Raw genomic sequence first — 17,365 nt, forward strand, 5'->3', positions numbered from 1 at the left:
CCATCCCCTATTGTGGCGTCTACATTATACCAAGGTTTCTAACCACAGGTTGGTTAGGGGTTGAGGTCATTCCATTAGAACTTGAACTTAATTAAAGATCCGGGCTAATATAATACAGGTTTAGGAGCAGGTCGTCCTAGGTTCGTATCAGTTGGGTCCTTGTTATATCGGGCCTTACGAGATTACGGAGAGGATTGGCCCCGTGGCTTATAGATTAGCATTACCGGAAGAGCTAGCCCGAGTGCACAACGTATTTCATGTTTTGATGCTAAGGAAATATATTGTAGACCCATCACATGTACTCGAGACTCCTGACATAGAATTAAGGGAAGATCTTTCGTATGTAGAGCAACCAGTGCAGATTTTGGATCACGAGGAGCAGGTGCTACGTAACAAGACTATTCCTTTAGTTAAAGTTTTATGGCGGAATCATTTAATCGAGGAAGCAACGTGGGAGCCCGAAGCACAGATGCGTGATCAGTATCCCTGCCTGTTTCAGTGACGTGCGGAATTTCGAGGACGAAATTCTTATAAGGGGGGAAGGTTGTAACACCCTGTCCCAAACCATGTCGGAATTTTTGCACATTGATTGAGGTTGACCGTTGACCGAGTGGGTCAAAAGTTGACTTTTTGTTCCAGTTGAAATTTCTAGTTGACCATGGTACCATGGCGAAGTGCATGATGCTCCGAGTTCATAGACTAGTAGCACGTCGAAAACGGAGCTACGTTATGGGCAAAACAAGTCGAGGTGCAAACTGTCCAAAAGGTGCCGGGAGTTGACTTTTTATAGTTGTATAATTTTGTTTTGACTTTTGTATAGTTGTAAAGTACTCGTCAATACGAGTTCATAGACTAGCGGCACGCTTAAATTGGACATCTGGTTAAAAAGTTATCGACACGTGAAGTTTTCCGGATACTATAATATTTTACTATATTTGACTTAAGTGCACAGTGACACCACATGTCGACACCTGACTGGTCCACGTGGGTGAACAGTATCACCCACGGTGGCTTTTATTTGGCAAAAACGACGGGGAAGGAGAGAGAAAAAGAGAGAGGAGAGAGAGAGGGAGAGAGAGAATCGCCGGCCACCAGAGTTGTCAAATTTTCCGGCCGATTCTTGCTACACACGCCGGCCAAACAGGAGCGCCTCCCCATTCCCGGCCGAACCCAAAATCTCACGGCCAACCGACCGGCAATGCGCCTGGATCGGGGCTTTTTTCGGCGGTGGTGCCGAATCCTTCAACCATCGAGATCTCCACATTCCGGCCTCCGTTCTTGTCACCGCCGGTACCGTTGGAACCCTCTCCCTTCAAGCTACAAAACCTCCAAAAATCTCGGCCATCAGCCACCGCACGCGCCGCCAGTGGCGACGGTTGCTGGTGACCGCGACGGCTCGCCGGAGAAATCCCTGTTCTGGCGAGTACCCAGTCCCGTCTCTGGTCCCTCTCCACTAATTCCAACCCCCTGAATCCAAATCCGGCGTCCTTTTCATCCAATTCGCGATGGTTTGAGAGAATCGAAGAGTTGAATCCCGAAAGCTTTCTGGCGAGATTTCAGCCACCTCAGGTCCGATCTCGGGGAAGTAAGACCGGATTCGTGATCCTCGTCACTCAAGCTTCGATTCGGTATATTACTCGTCAATTTTGGTGGTTGTTTATGTTCGCTCCCCGGGTACCCATTTGGGAGTTATCCGATTAAAATATTAATATAATTGGTTTGGTGTATTGTGGATGTTTTAGGTGCACGTGTGGGTAGTGGAGTGGATCCTGCGGAGGATCTTGATTGATATACATGCTTAAGGTGAGTGACCCACCTTGAAAAAATATTTTGGGGTAATTAATTATATTTAATTGATATCTGGAATTATGCTCATGTGGTGAAATTTAATTATAATTGTGGAAAATTATTATTTTATAAGTACGTATATGTTTGTTGGTGCTAAACGGAATTTGGGTTATTCAAAAATCCCAATTTTTATTATGGTGATTTAATTGTATTTATTACACATGAGCAAAGTATTTTCATTAATTAATTGTAATTGGATTTTAATATTATTTTTGGGCATAATTGGTTTAATTGGTGGTTTAAATTTTATAATTATGCCCGTAGAATATTATTTGTTGAACCTCGTGTTACGAGAAAAATTATTTTTATATTGTTATCGATGGTTTCGTACCGGAAAGGTTAAAGGAAAATGTGGGATGGTGAATTTGAAAACTGGTATATTTCTCACGGTGATTTTTGGAAAATCGGTACTGTAATAATAAGAAATTTAGTAATTATTTTAGACGCACTCATATAGGATTGGTGTTCTGGTTGTATATGTGGATTAGTGCGCAAGTTATTATGTCTCCCGTGAGTTGCCATTGGACCGAGGGCAGGCAAGTTTTATATAGTGCACATAGCCGCCCCCCTCCGTGGCCGAGATGACGGTTTCAGCAGCGGTACTGTCGGGACGCCGAAGTACCGTATGCAAGTTTCTCTCTTTAATCTCTCCGCCAGTCAGTGCTCGGGATGCTGGGTATCGGAGGGCATCACTGGTATATGGTGTGGTGCGCCAAGTATAAATTTTTGGATAGAAATTTCAAACCCTAAAGTGTTCAAAAATTATTTATTATATTTTATTACATTTTATTTATAATTGGGTTATTTAATTATTATTTATTAAATTAATTGATCCCTTGGTTTTCAGGAAACATGAATAATGGGTTTTGTGAAAATGTTTTAAAAATGAAACATTTCCAACGGAGTGAATAGTGAGGGTTTTGAGAGAAATTATTACTTTCAATTGTTTATTATTTATTTATCTATTTAATTGTTGGTATTAATTAAATTCCTTTATTTGTTATATTATTAATATTAAAAGTGTTCAGTAGATAGGGTCACTCACTGAGATGATTAACATCTCACGTTTTTAAATTCCATTCCCTTAGGTGCAAGGGGGTGGTAGACGTTCTTCCGGAGCGAAACGAATCTCCATCGCTGTTGTATTTTGAGAAGTACCTTTGTCTTCATTTATTTCAGTTGTAATATTTCTTTCATCATTGTTGTATTCTATGCTTAATAGTATTTTAGGAAGCTCTATATACTGTCTTGGACACTTTTGTATTAATTATGCATTGGATTACCGTTATTCTTTTGGAGTGCTGTAAATTTGTGGAATCAATTTTTAGTATTGTGGGAGGAATAAGGGGATGAATATAGAAGTGTGTTTTCAGTGCAGGAAATTGTGGTAAGTCCAACCCTTAGGGGAGGTTCTGCCGGATTTTCCATTAGAGGGTCCGATAGGGTTTCCCTGGGATCAAGGCTTGTCTAGGGTTCCGGTGAGGAATTTTGGACGGGTCCTGACAAAAATTGTGGTAAGTCCAATCCTTAGGGGAGGTTCTGCTGGATTTTCCATTAGAGGATCCTGTAGGGTTTTCCTGGAATCAAGGCTTGTCTAGGGTTCCGGTGAGGAATTTTGGACGGGTCCTAACAATATATATATATATATATTTATATTATGTACCTAAAACCATTGTAATTGTAACACCCCGTCCCGAACCATGTCGGAATTTTTGCACGTTGACTGTTGTTTACTGTTGACCGTTGACCAAAGGGGTCAAAAGTTGATTTTTTGACCCGGTTGGAATTCTAGGTTGACTGAGGTACCGTTACGGAGTACATGTTGGCACGAGTTGGTAGACTGGTAGCACGTTGAAAACGAAGCTACGGTTTGAAAGTTATGAGCAAAACAAGTTGGGGTCCAAACTGTCCAAGGGGTGCCGGAGTTGACTTTTTATTCATGCAAGGTGGAGCTTTGACTCATGCATGGTTGTGAAGTGCTCGTCGATACGAGTCCGTAGACTAGCTACACGTCCGATTTGGACATGTGGTTTGAAAGTTATGGACCTGTAGAGTTTTTCAAATACCGTATTATTTTAATATTATTTTTAAACACGTAACGATGTGCCACGTGTGACTTAATGAAGGTGACCATGTGTCACCATGGTGAAATGCCACATGTCAACCATGTTTAAAATAAAATTATTTTATTATTATTTTAAATAATAATATTGTTATTTAATTATTTTTATTTTTATTTTCCTTTTTCTTTTTCTTTTTCTTTTCCTTTTTCTTTTCTTTTTCTTTTTCTTTTTCTTTTTCCCCACGTGGGAAAACACCCCCTTTCTTTTCCCTTCCCTTCTTCTTCCCCGAGCCCGACAGAGGCAAGACAAAACGCACAGCCTTCTCTCTCTCTCTCTCTCCTTTGACTCTCTCACCCTCTCTCTGTTGACCGGCATTTTGATCGGATTTCAGTTGCCGGAATGCCACACGCGCTGGCCACCGGGGAAGCCCACCTTGCAGCGATCTCGACCCCCAAATTTCCCGGCTTGTCGCCGCCGGGCGCGCCCAGATCGGGCCGGTGAAGCCGGCGGCGGCCGGTTATGTTTTTCCGGCGATTCTCGCCGTTTCCGACCAAACCAGCCCGACCCAAGTTTTGTCCCACCATTTTCGACCCCTCTGAGTCCATTTCCGGGGTTAGATTGCCCAAAATTTCCACCGTTTGAAAGATCCCTCAAGTTTAAAACCGGCTGAAGCTTTCCGGCCAAATTCCGGCCACCTCCGGCGGAATTGGGGTCGATGGAGACCGGTAATGCGCTCCTCGTTCCACAAGCTTCGATTTGGTATATTATTCGCCTATTTTGGTTAACGTTTGTGTTTGACCCCCCGGGTACCGGATATTATTTACCCGATTAAAATATTAATTTATTTGACTGTGTGTGAATTGTGTTCTAGGAGCACCGGTGAGACGTGGAATTGATCCTATAGTGGATCGTGGGTTAATTGCGTGCTCCAGGTGAGTGGCCCACCTTTAAAAATATTTTTGGGGTAATTAATTGTATTTATGTGGTATTAAATTGATATCTGTAAATTGTGCTCATGTGGTGTATTTTAAATATAATCGGGAAAAATATTATTTTATATATATGTTTATCCATTGGTGCTGAATGAAATTTTGGGGTCATTAGAAAATTCCCGATTATTATTTTATTGTGATTAAATGGTATTTATTACACATGAGCAAATATTTTCAGTAATTGTTTGTGTCTGGATTTTACATCATTTTTGGGCAATTAATTATGTTTAATTGGTATTTAAATTGATATTTAAATTATGCTCATGTGGTGTGATTTAATTATGGTTGTATTGTGGTTTAATTTATTTATTATGCATGAGCAAAGTATGTTTCGGTATTAATTGTACGTGGTTTTAAGTAATATTTTTTTTTTGGCATAATTGGGTTAAATATTTTACGAAAATATTTGTTTAACGTTTATAAATTATGCTCGCAGTATTTTTATGGTTGTATCTCGTACTTTGAGAAAATTGTGGTTTGTTGGTTATCAATGCTTCGTACCGGTTTATTAAATAAAAATATGTGGGATGGTAAGTGTGAGAATTTAATGTATTTCCCACGGTAATTTTGGAAAACGGTACGGTTGGTTAATAATGTTCATTTTTAGACGCACTCATACAGTATTGGTGTTTTGGTGTATGGACACGTGTTAGCGCGCAGGTATTATGTGGTTTAGCGCGCAGGTATTATGTGGTTTAGCGCGCGGTTATTATTTCTCCCGTTGTTGCCATTGGACCGTGGGCAGGCAAGTTTGTTATTGGCCACAGCCGCCCCCCTCCTTGGCCGGGAGATGGTTTCAGCAGCGGTATTGTCGGGACACCGAAGTGCTGTTGCAGGTTTCTCTTTTTAACCCCCCCGCCAGTCGGTGCTCGGGACGCTGGGTATCGGAGGGCATCACCGGTATATGGTGTGGTGCATCAGGTGTAATTTTCAAATAATGTTTCAAACCCCAAAGAGTACAAAATTATTTATTATAAATTATTACAGTTTATTTATATTTGGGGTATTTATTTATTTATTTGTTGTTTATTAAATTATTTGGTCCCTTGGTTTTCGGAAAGTACGAATATCGGGTTTTGTGAAAATGTTTTAAAAGGGGAACATTTCCAACGGAGTGAATAGTGAGGGTTTTGAGAGAAATTGTTACTTCAAATGTTTATTTAATTATTTATTTATTTAATTGTTCGGTATAGATTAATTAAATTCTTTTATTTTTTATATTATTAATATTAAAGGTGTACAGTAGATAGGGTCACTCACTGAGATGATTAGCATCTCACACTCTTAAATTCCGTTCCCCTAGGTCCAGGTTGGAGACGTTGATTGTCCGGGGCAAGCCCAACGTCTCAGTTCGTTGCCGAAGGTTCAAGAAGTTTTTCTTCCCTTTTTCCTCTCCATCCTGTATTGTTTCTTATCTGTCATTGTATAAATTTCACATGTTTTTTTATAATGATCTGTATACTGTATTGGACGTGTAGTTGTTTTATTTATGCACTGGGTTGCTGCTGTTGTTATTTGAAGTGCTGAAATTTGTGGAATCAATTTGTAGTTTGTGGGAGGAATAAGGGGATGTTTTTAGAAGTGTGTTTTCAGTGCAGGTAATTTTTGGTTAGTCCTACCCTTAGGGGAGGTGCTGCCGGATTTTCCGTTGGAAGGTTCGGTGGTATTTCCCTGGGATCAGGGCTTGTCTAGGGTTCCGGGGAAGGAATTCTGGACGGGTCCTGACAGTAATTCTCTCTGCATTTGTAAAGCAACTCCTAAAATACGATCAAGTTGCGGGTGAGGCAACAAGGAGCCAGCCATATGTAGTATGCTATTTTTATCATCATCTATATAATTTGTTGCCACTAATTTGGAGCCAAGTTCATGAATAAGGCTAAAAATTTTTGCTTGGCGACAATAAACTGCAACCATAAATATGTTCCTCCCATGGATATCGTAGGCCTCCCCTAGATCAGGAATCGATTTTAAAATACTTTGAACAAATTCAAAATTTCCCTCTTTCACAGCTTGAAGAAGTGCAATTATAATATCAGATCTTGATATTTGGGTTCCGTCTAATTTTTTTATTTCTTCGCACGTTCGCCATAGAAGTTCAGAGGTTTGAATGTGGATCAATTTCTTTTCATACATATTCTTGAATCTTGTGTAATTATCAATAATGAAAAAAATTATTTTAGCTATTATTGGATGTATAAAACATAAAAACAAATAAATAAATGGGAGGAAGAATTTAAACAGTAATTGTAATAATAAAAATTGAATACAACTAATTAATTACCTAAAATGTCGAAGTGCATTGCGACTCTTTGTAATGACCAAACTTCATCATGTAATGCCTTATCTGTTGATTGACTAATGGCTTTGAATTAATAGTATATTCAGAAGAAATATTGTTACAATTATAACAACAAACATTTATTGAGCAAATTTCTAACAAGCTTCAATAACAAATGGAGATCTGTAGGAGAATTATATATAAGCTATCGTGCAAGATTAACATATATGCCTAACCTTTCAATTTTATTTTTTATTTTTTATTTTTATTTTTTGATATTGTAACTGTAGGGAATTAATTCAAACTCTGGATTATTGTACAAGTGGAAACAATGGTTTTTGCCACTCTTTTGTATTCATAGACAAGTTCTTAATATCTTTGACTTAATTTAAATCTTCAATGTTATTTATAAGGCACTTAATCTCAGATGCTCATGGATATTAATTGAATATGTACTAAAACTAGAGCAGTTTGTAGAAGTTACCTGCAGGGAATTATGTCGAAGTTTCTCAAATATATAGTTTTGCACTAATTGTACACGTGCTTCAACCTAATTAATCTAAACTAAAATAACGTGGGAAATTTGGCATACCTGAGCTCATATTAGTAATGGTGGGGAATTTTGTATATATCTCTTTAATGATGCGGTCTCCATCTATAAATATAGCTATTGAAAACAAAGGAATGTATTAATATCAATGTCATACACATATATTTCTATAGATATAAATTATATTCTGTATTAATTAATATAATATGTACTAACATTCATATATCCATTTTTGCCAAAATTTGAATGGACGTCCACTTGGATATATTGCGATGCACAGGACTACGAAGTGTAGACGTATGAATAGTTGTGGCCAACTGTGGACAACGCTGCAGAAGATGCAAAGCAACATCTACATTGTACATATAAAATGAGAATTTTTTAGAATCACCATCCAAAAAAAAAAAAACAAAAAAAAAAAAAGAAACACTACAACAACAATAATCATTTGTACCACAATTGTCAAACACTATATATGTCACATATTAATAAATATAAGATATGATAATGTGAGTCTGACTATATATAATGTGTATATATGTATTATACTCTTACCATAACATTTTCCAATTATTGCTTGGTTTATGAGCCCAACAGCATGTGCACGATTGCCGTCCGATGCTAGTAAATCTTCTATTGGTGTAATTGAGTATAGATAACGACCCATTTCAATATGATTAACACGAAAGGCCATTACCAGCGGCATCACCTCCCCTTGATCAACCACGATTGGTGATTTCTTGTTCTTTTGAATCATGCATTCGGCTATTTTGATATTTGCATTGTAATAAATGGCCGCTGTAAGAGCTGTAATACCAATTGAGTCTTTCATTTCCAAGTCTTTTGGTGACATTTTCTCCACCAGTACTGTCTCCACAATTTCTGTATGTCCGGCCATGACCGCAACATAAAGGGCCGTCCTCCCTGTAAGTGTGATTATTGTTCTTACTGCTTTTGGGTGTTGCGTAATGAATTCCCTTGTAGCATTTCGGTCTCCATCTTGCAGAGCTTTGTGAAACCGTTCGTGTTGTTGGTATTGATCATTTGGAATATTCACTATAATACAAAAAATACTGTATTTATACAATGACAATTTAATTTAATATCAAAGCAAAAATCCATAATATTCAATTTTCAAAACTTAATAATTTCTGTTAAAAACATTTGGAATGGCTCAATTTAGCACAAAAGATAGTCATAGTGGCTTACATGAGAGAGAATGGTAGAAAAAATATACTTGTATAATGATAATAACTTGCCTTGCCTTTTAATATCGTAATCTTTTATATGAACGAGTTTAACTCAATATAATTATTTAAAATTATGATGAAAAGTTTCTTTTAAATACAAGTTAGTTAAAAAAAATATATCAAATATTATACGAGATTAAATGGTCTTTGTAATACATGTTAGTAAAAATGGAAAAAAAAAAAAAATAAAATATTGTACCTATGTCATGGAAGATTAAATGATCGATCTTTGGGTTCTACAGGCTTGTATTGTAGAACAAAGCTTAGAACAAAGCTTTTTTAAGTATAGTTGTTGAGTACATGAATTTATTGAAGTTCACTATTGTATTTTATTATATAATCTTTTATATGAACAATAGTTTATATAATAGTTTTCTTCACTGTTATATAATCTTTTATATGAACAGTAGTTTTCTTCACTATTGTATTTTATTCTAAGTTATTGAAGTTCTTTCTAGGCATTAAAAAAAAAAGCTTTTTAAAGTTGTTATTTTTGTTATTCTTAAATATAGTCGTCGAATTCAAAATTCGATTACCATGTATTATTTTATTTTATTTTATTTTTTGTTTTTACTATTCTTTCTCAAATTTAGAAATGGCTCGCTCGCAATAATTTTTTAGTTATCCAATCAGCGCCCACCTCTCAACTGTTTAATCTTTTATATGAATTTGTTTAATTCAATAGAATTATTCAAACTTATGATAAAAATTTGATACAAATATACAAGTTAGTAAAAATAAAAATAAAAAAATCAAATATTATACCTTTGTCGTCGTCTTCGGACTCTGATTGAGGCTTGAATTTTCCTTCCAAAATATCCCAAGCTTCTTTGGCAGAAGTTATATTTCTGATCTCAGAGAAAGCATCTGCGTTGCAAGATATTTGGATAACATGGAGGGCGGAGGCGTCCTTGGACCTCTAATACTTGAATTCATCACCATCTTCGGGTTTTGGAGGTTCATCCATGGATTCCACAATGTCCCAAAGATCTTCACCCATCAAGTAGGTTTTCACCCAAACGCTCCAATCCAGGTAGTTTTCATTGTCAAGAAGTTGATGAACAATTCCAGCTGGGACAACACCTTGACGACTCATAATTCTAAAAATCAAATTTTGCTAATAAAAAAAATTATGTACAATCCGTCGTCGTGAAACGCCATTAATTAGGAAAGCAACCTTCCCCAACATATATATATATATATATATATTTAATTATAAATTACGTGTATTCAAATAATACATCACTATATAACATATCATTATATATGAACATCCTTATTCAACATTCCATAACAGCATAAAAGACATATTTTTAACTTTCTCCTCAAATGTCATATGTTCATGTTACAATAACCCTTCATAGCAACTTCATCAATCTTCCAACGAAAATTAAATAAAAAAAGAAAAAAGAAAAGAAAAAGAAGATTATGTGCTAAACAGTTTTGAAACAAAAGTTTATCATAGCTAACAATTTTAATACATGAAAATTGATAAATAATAATAATAATAATACATAATTTGCATACACTTTCCATATATAATCAACTTTATGCCTTCCTATCAAAGATATTAGATCTATAAGTAGAAAGGTAAATCTCAATAAGAAGAGGAAATTGCATCAAAACACACAAAGTAACTGGAATACTAGACAGAGAAATGATTAAAAACGCAACCCAAGAATTGTTATCATCAAGCATCATGGAAACAGCAGCCCAGAAAGATATCATCATTGCAGCAATAGAGAGGAAAAGAGTGCCAAGACCAATCATGAGCTTCTTAGGCAAAGATTTGAGGAAATCATCGTCAGCATATGTTGAAGTGATGATTCCCAAAAACATCAAAACTGAAGTAGTGGAAGAGAAAAGTGAAACTGCATCTGATACAATGAAGAGCATGAATGTTTTGTCATCAAGAAACTTTGTAACCAGTTCTTTCATCATTCCCACCAGGAACAGTAAATGTTGAAGCAAACATGATTGTACCAATGAGTGCACCAACAACAGTACATGAAGTTGCTGTCTCTTTCATCCATTTTTCTTCATCAGATAATAATTGTTTGTGTTCTCTTATAAATAGTTGTCTTGGTGTCAAGGCCTCACGGTTTGTGTGTCCATATGTCCATGGAGATACAACTGACTCCACCTTTTATATATATATATATATATATATAGAGTAAGAATATTTGTTTGTTATTAATTTAATTGATAGAAAACAGATATATATGTATATAGATACATATATATATATATATATATATATCAAATGTTATAGCAAAAATATATAATTAAAAACTTTTATTTGAATCCTACATGATTTGGAGAAGTTATATTTCAGGGCCCTCAAGTTTCAGTTGTCATATATATATATATTTTAATCAAATCAAATTTTTTTTTTTTTAGGTTAAAGATGTAAATGGTTAGAGGGTACTAAAATATAAAAATTTTAAACTAGTAGAGGGTTTAAATTACAATGAAATTAAAACTAAAAGTCTAAAGGAACCAAATAACAACAAGTTGTTTATGTGGGATGAAGACGAATACTACGCAAAATATCTAGTTATCCCAAAATGCAACAAATTTTAATTTGAGAATTTAAATTAAAATGTTTTAAATTTAATGATACAAATTTAACTATTTCAAATTAAAGGATATTAAAATACAATTGATCCTTATGTGAATTGGTTAATTACTAATTAATGGTTGTTGTTTATATAAGAACAACTTAATAACAAAGTCATTATTTTATTAGATAATGATCTTAAAATTTAAATTTTTATTAGAGAAAATAATAATTTTCATATTAGATTGTGTGTTTAAAAATACATGGTTATATTAAATACATTTTAAAACATATAGCTAAAGAAATTAATATATCTATATATATACATGTCAGGACCCGTCCAAAATTCCTCATCGGAACCTGAGACAAGCCCTGATCCCAGGAAAACCCTACCGGACCCTCCAATGAAAAATCCGACAGAACCTCCTCTAAGGATTGGACTTACCACAAAATTCCCTGCATTGAAAACACACTTCTATATAAATACCACTTTATTCCTCCACTTTACTATAATTTAATTCCACAATACACAGCACTTCCATAAATTAAACAGGGAACTAATACAGTATTTAATAAAATGTGTCCAATACACTATACAGAGTATCCTAGAGTACAATTAAGTATGGAAGTTATACAACAAAGGATGAAAGAAATATTACAATAGAAATAAATGAAAATAAAGAGAACTCCTCGAAATACGACAGCAATGAAGATTAAGCTCGCTCCGGACGAACGTCTACCAATTCTTGTACCTAGAGGAAAAGAATTTAAAAATATAAGATGTTAATCATCTCAGTGAGTGACCTTATCTAATGAACAATTATAATAGTAATGATAATTATAATACACTTGATTAATTAAGAATAAATAAGTAAATAAATAATAATTAATTGAAAATAATATTTCCTCTCAAAACCCTCACCATTCACTCCGTTGGAAAAGTTCCCCTTTTAAATATTTTCGCAAAGCGCAATCTTTTATGCCCCAAAAAAAATCAAGGAATAATTAATTTGAAAAGAATTTAAATAATCCAAATACGAATAAAATATAATAAAATAAATTCAGAATACTTGCATTAAAGAAATATAACATAAAAGTGAAATTCAATATATAATTCATAAAATTTGATTTAATAAACTAAAATAAACAGTGTCAAAAATATAATTTAAATAATTACAACAATCATGTAAAATAAGTGGTAAAAATATTATAAAATTCATTTTGAAACATTCAACCAATCTATATAATAAAAATACGGCAAGATGCATTTTAAAAACATTGATTTAAAATAAGTGACATAAAATATGAATAATTATATTTTAGAAATTACAAATTGGAAATAAATGATAAAACAAATTAAATACATTTAATTTAAATACGATTTTAAAACTTTTAGAATTTGAAATTTATATCTGGAAAATAATACTTGACGCACCACACTATATACCAGTGATGCCCTACGATACCCAGCATCCTGAGCACCGTCCGGTGGGAGGTTAAAGAGAGAAACTTGCATACGGTCGCTTTGGCATTCCGACAGCGCCGCTGCTTAAACCGTCATTCCGGCCATGGAGGGGGGCGACTTATGGCCAATATCAAACTTACCTGCCCTCGGTTCGATGGCAACTCACAGGAAACATTATAACTTGCGTGCTCATCCACATATACATTATAGAACACCAATACTGTATGAGTGCGCCTAAAACAAATAACCAAATTTATTATTAAAATACATAATTTTTTTCCAAAATTCACCGTGGGAATTATACCATTTTTCAAACTCACATTCCCACATTTTTCTTTAATATCTCCAGCATAAATCCACCAATAATAATATACAAATAATTTTTCCCCAAATCATAAAATCAATCAAATAATATTTCAAGGGCATAATTATATAATTTGAAACCACCAAACTTAAACCAATATTTTTCTTGAAATATTTAAAATCAAATCATGCCCAAAAATAATATTAAGATTCAAGTACAATTAATTAAATGAAAACACCTTGTTCATGCATAATAAATACAATTAAATCACACTAATAATAATAATCAAGAATTCCTTAATAAACCAAACTTTTATTTAGCATCAATAGGCATATATATATATAAAATACAATTTTACCACAGTTACAATTGAATTACACCACATGAGCATATTTTCTAAATATTAAATTAACACAAAATGAATATAATTAATCACCCCAAAATAGTTTAAAAGGTGGGTCACTTACCTCGAGCACGCAATCCAACCAAGATCCTCCATAGGATCAATTTTACGGCTCACACGTGCTCCTAAAACAACAATATTATACAGGGTCAAATAAATTAACATTTTATTCGGATAAATAATACCCGGTACCCGGGGGGACTAACATAAATGACAACCAAAATTTATGAGTAATATACCGAATCGAAACTTGTGAAACGAGGATTACGAATCTGGTCTTACTTCCCGGAGATCGGACCCGAGGTGGCCAGAATCTCACCGGAAAGCTCTCGGATTTTAGGCCTTTGATTCTCACAATCCATTAAGAATTGAGGAAAGTGGACACCGGATTTGGGTTTAGAGGGTCGGAATTAGTGGGAAAGGATGGGTGGGGTGATCGGAAACTCACCGGAATTGGGTTTTCCGATGAGCCGCCGTGGTCACCGGAATCCGCCATCGCCAGTGGCGCATCCAGTGACCACTGGTCGTGATTTTTGGAGAAAATGTAGATCGGGGAATGGGTGAACAGATGGGACTGGCGGTGAGGTAAATGGATGTCGAAATAGGAAGAAATCTGGGTTTGAAGAAATCGGCACTACCGCCGAAAAAAGTCTCGATCCGGCCGCATCGGCGGTTGGTTGGCTGTGATTTTTGGCTGGCTAGTCGGTTTTCAAGTGGACTTCAAGGTAGGGTGGTGTGTGTACAGAAAGGGTGGCCGAAAAATGGCAAATCGGCAGTGGCCGGTTGGGTTTCTCTCTCTAGCTCTCTCCTCCCCTCTTTCTCCCTCTTCCCCCCGGCTCACGTGTTTTGGCCAAAATGAAAGCTACCCGTGGATGACACTGTTCACTCACGGAATTGGTTGAAAATACGACACGTGGCACACACTGTTCACTCAAGTAAAAATATATTAAAATATTACGATATTCGGAAAACTTTGCATGTCTATAACTTTCAAACCACATGTCCAAATCGGACGTACCACTAGTCTATGAACTCATATCGATGAGTACTTCACAACCATACATGAGTCAAAGCTCAAATTTGCATGAACAAAAAGTCAACTCCGACATCCCTTGGACAGTTTTGACCTTAACTTGTTTTGTTCATAACTTTCAAACCGTAGCTCTATTTTCGATGTGCTACTAGTCTATGGACTCGTGACAACATGTAATTTTTAACGGTACCTCGGTCAATATGAAATTCCATCAGGAGCAGAAAGACAACATTTGACCCCTTCTCAGTCAACGACGGTCAAACTCGGTCAACTTTGGTCAAATTTTAGAAATTCCAATGTACTTTGGGACGGGGTGTTACATACACATACATATATTGTGTACCTTAAACCATTGTAATTCTCTCTACATTTGTAAAGAAGCTCCTGAAATACGATCAAGTTGTGGGAGAGGCAAAAATAAGCCAGCCATATGTAGCATGTTATTTCTATCATCATCTGTAGCATTTGTTGCTGATAATTTAGAGCCAACTCCATGAAGAAGGCTAAAAATTTTTGCATGGTGATATTGAATTGCAACCATAAATATGTTCCTCGTAAAAATCATCGATGGACTTCGCTAGATCTAGATTCGATTTTAATATACTTTCAACAAATTCAAAATGTCCCTCTTGCGCAACTTGAAAAAGTGCATCTTCAATATCTGAGTCTGATATTTGGGTTTTATCCAATTTTTTTATTTCTTCGCACATTTGCGTTTGAAGTTCAAAGTATTGAATGTGGACCAACTTCATTTCATATATTTTCTTAAATCCTGTGTAATTATTAATAATGACAAAAATTATTTTAGCTATTATTGGATGTATGAAACATATAAACAAATACATAAATAAATAAATGGGAGGAAGAATTTAATCAACAATTGTAATAATAAAAAATGAATATAACTAATTTTTCTTAGCTTAAAGGAATGTTGTATTAACCAAAACAGGCAAGATACATCAAGAAAACCCAAATCAGGTAAAAGTATTCGAGCCTTTTCCCTAAATTGCAGTCTCATCAAACTGATCAAGATACAACAAAAGTGGAGTATGGCAGTTCAAAAGACTCCATCTAGAAACTAAATGAGCTGATCTATTGACATTTCTTGGAACCCAAGCAAACGAGATAGCATGAAAAGCAGAACGTAAATCTAAAATTTTCCTTATAAAATCGACAGTAAACAAATGACAAGATGCTCGTAAGGGATCATTGAGGCTTTGGATGATGATTTTAACATCACTTTCACAATAGATGCTGCGATAGGCTCCTTCAATGGCCAACTGAACCGCTTTAAGCATGCCAGTTGCTTCTGCTGCTTCAACAAAATCAAGGTTGAGTTTGAACATCTTAACCATAACAACATTACCCTCATGGTTTCGCATAACTACTCCTATCCCTGCAGTATCATCCTTGACAAAAGCGTCACAATTAATTTTTATGAATCCATAGAAGGAAGGACTCCACGAATTTGGTATGGTCTCCCTTGAAGAAGATTTGAGCCTGTGTATAGGATCATAAGAAAGAAGCTTCTTATGTTCCTCAAACCTTTTGAACAAAGCTTGTACTTCCTCTTCTAAAAATGGTCTTTTCCCTTCAAATAGAATGTTGTTCCATAACTTCTATAGAGAATAAAAAATAAGAACAGCCAACAAAAAGAAAAAGTTGTTATCGTCAATATGAACTGGTAAGACAACAGACGATTTGATCAAAAGATGAAGGTGGTTATCAAAGCCATTGACTTGGTAATTTTCCCACCTGATGCTCCGAGGCGACACCAACTAAAAGGCCCTAGCAACTGTTCAATGGAAAAACAAATGAACTTCGTCTTCTAGACCCTCACAGCCATGGCGACACCTGGTGTAATTGATCCCTCAGTTTCAGCTCCTTAAGGTCGCATGTAATGGAAGACCCTTAGAGGCTAATCTCCACGTGAAAAACTTCAATTTATCATGAATTTTTCTCTTCCACAGGAATTTCTACCAGTTCGGATAGTCCCCAGATGCAGGATTGATGAGCTTATTAGCTGATTTTACTTGAAACTCATCCCATCCACACTATCGTGTCTTCTTGATTGTTGTCTACCCAAAATAGTTTCAGGATTTTCTCTGAAGAGTCTCTATCAAATAACCTCTCTATTACGGATTGATTCCAGTGCCCATCAAGTAAGAAAAGGGAATTGACCTTCCCAATTTGAAAACTTGACAAGTTTGGATTTGGGGAAGGCTTAAAATTTGGGCAGTTGGGGATCCAAGTATCTTCCCAGAAAATGATATTATTTCCTTTGCCCACCTTAAATGTAACACCCCGTGCCGAAGTACACCAGAAATTTTCCAACTTTGACCGAGGTTGATAGTTGATCGTTGACTTTGACCGTTGATAGTTGACCGTTGACCAATGGATCAAATGTTGACTTTTTACTCCTGATGGAATTCTAGGTTGACTGAGGTACCATTATGAAGTACACATTGGCACGAGTTTGTAGACTAGTAACACATTGAAAACGGAGCTACGGTTTGAAAGTTATAAGCAAAACAAGTTGAAGTCTAAATTGTCCAAGGGGTGCCCAAGTTGACTTTTTATTCATGCAAAGTTGAGCTTTCACTCATGCATGGTTGTGAA

General features: G+C 35.5%; 1 protein-coding gene and 1 pseudogene across 1 annotated transcript; both read right to left on the reverse strand.

Annotated features, from left to right (window-relative positions):
- Window positions 1-7,949: 7,949 nt before the first annotated feature.
- Window positions 7,950-10,077, reverse strand: LOC132805026 (uncharacterized). The gene is made up of 4 exons (XM_060819771.1): window positions 9,908-10,077; window positions 9,747-9,829; window positions 8,287-8,787; window positions 7,950-8,083 (listed from the first exon to the last, which is right to left on the reverse strand). Exons 1-4 carry the CDS (start codon window positions 10,075-10,077, stop codon window positions 7,950-7,952), a joined length of 888 nt encoding a protein of 295 aa, XP_060675754.1.
- Window positions 10,078-10,529: 452 nt separating this feature from the next.
- On the reverse strand, window positions 10,530-15,456 carry LOC132799351 (uncharacterized; annotated as a pseudogene).
- Window positions 15,457-17,365: the final 1,909 nt, after the last annotated feature.

The sequence above is a fragment of the Ziziphus jujuba genome, chromosome 8, assembly GCF_031755915.1.
Source record: "Ziziphus jujuba cultivar Dongzao chromosome 8, ASM3175591v1".
NCBI lineage: Eukaryota > Viridiplantae > Streptophyta > Magnoliopsida > Rosales > Rhamnaceae > Ziziphus > Ziziphus jujuba.

Coding starts and splice junctions, on each gene's coding strand:
- LOC132805026 (XM_060819771.1), bottom strand. CDS start 10,077: ATGAGTCGTCAAGGTGTTGTCCCAGCTGGAATTGTTCATCAACTTCTT. Junction 9,830..9,907: donor GAAGATGGTGATGAATTCAA/GTATTAGAGGTC, acceptor CTCTGAGATCAG/AAATATAACTTCTGCCAAAG. Junction 8,788..9,746: donor GTCCGAAGACGACGACAAAG/GTATAATATTTG, acceptor TTTGTATTATAG/TGAATATTCCAAATGATCAA.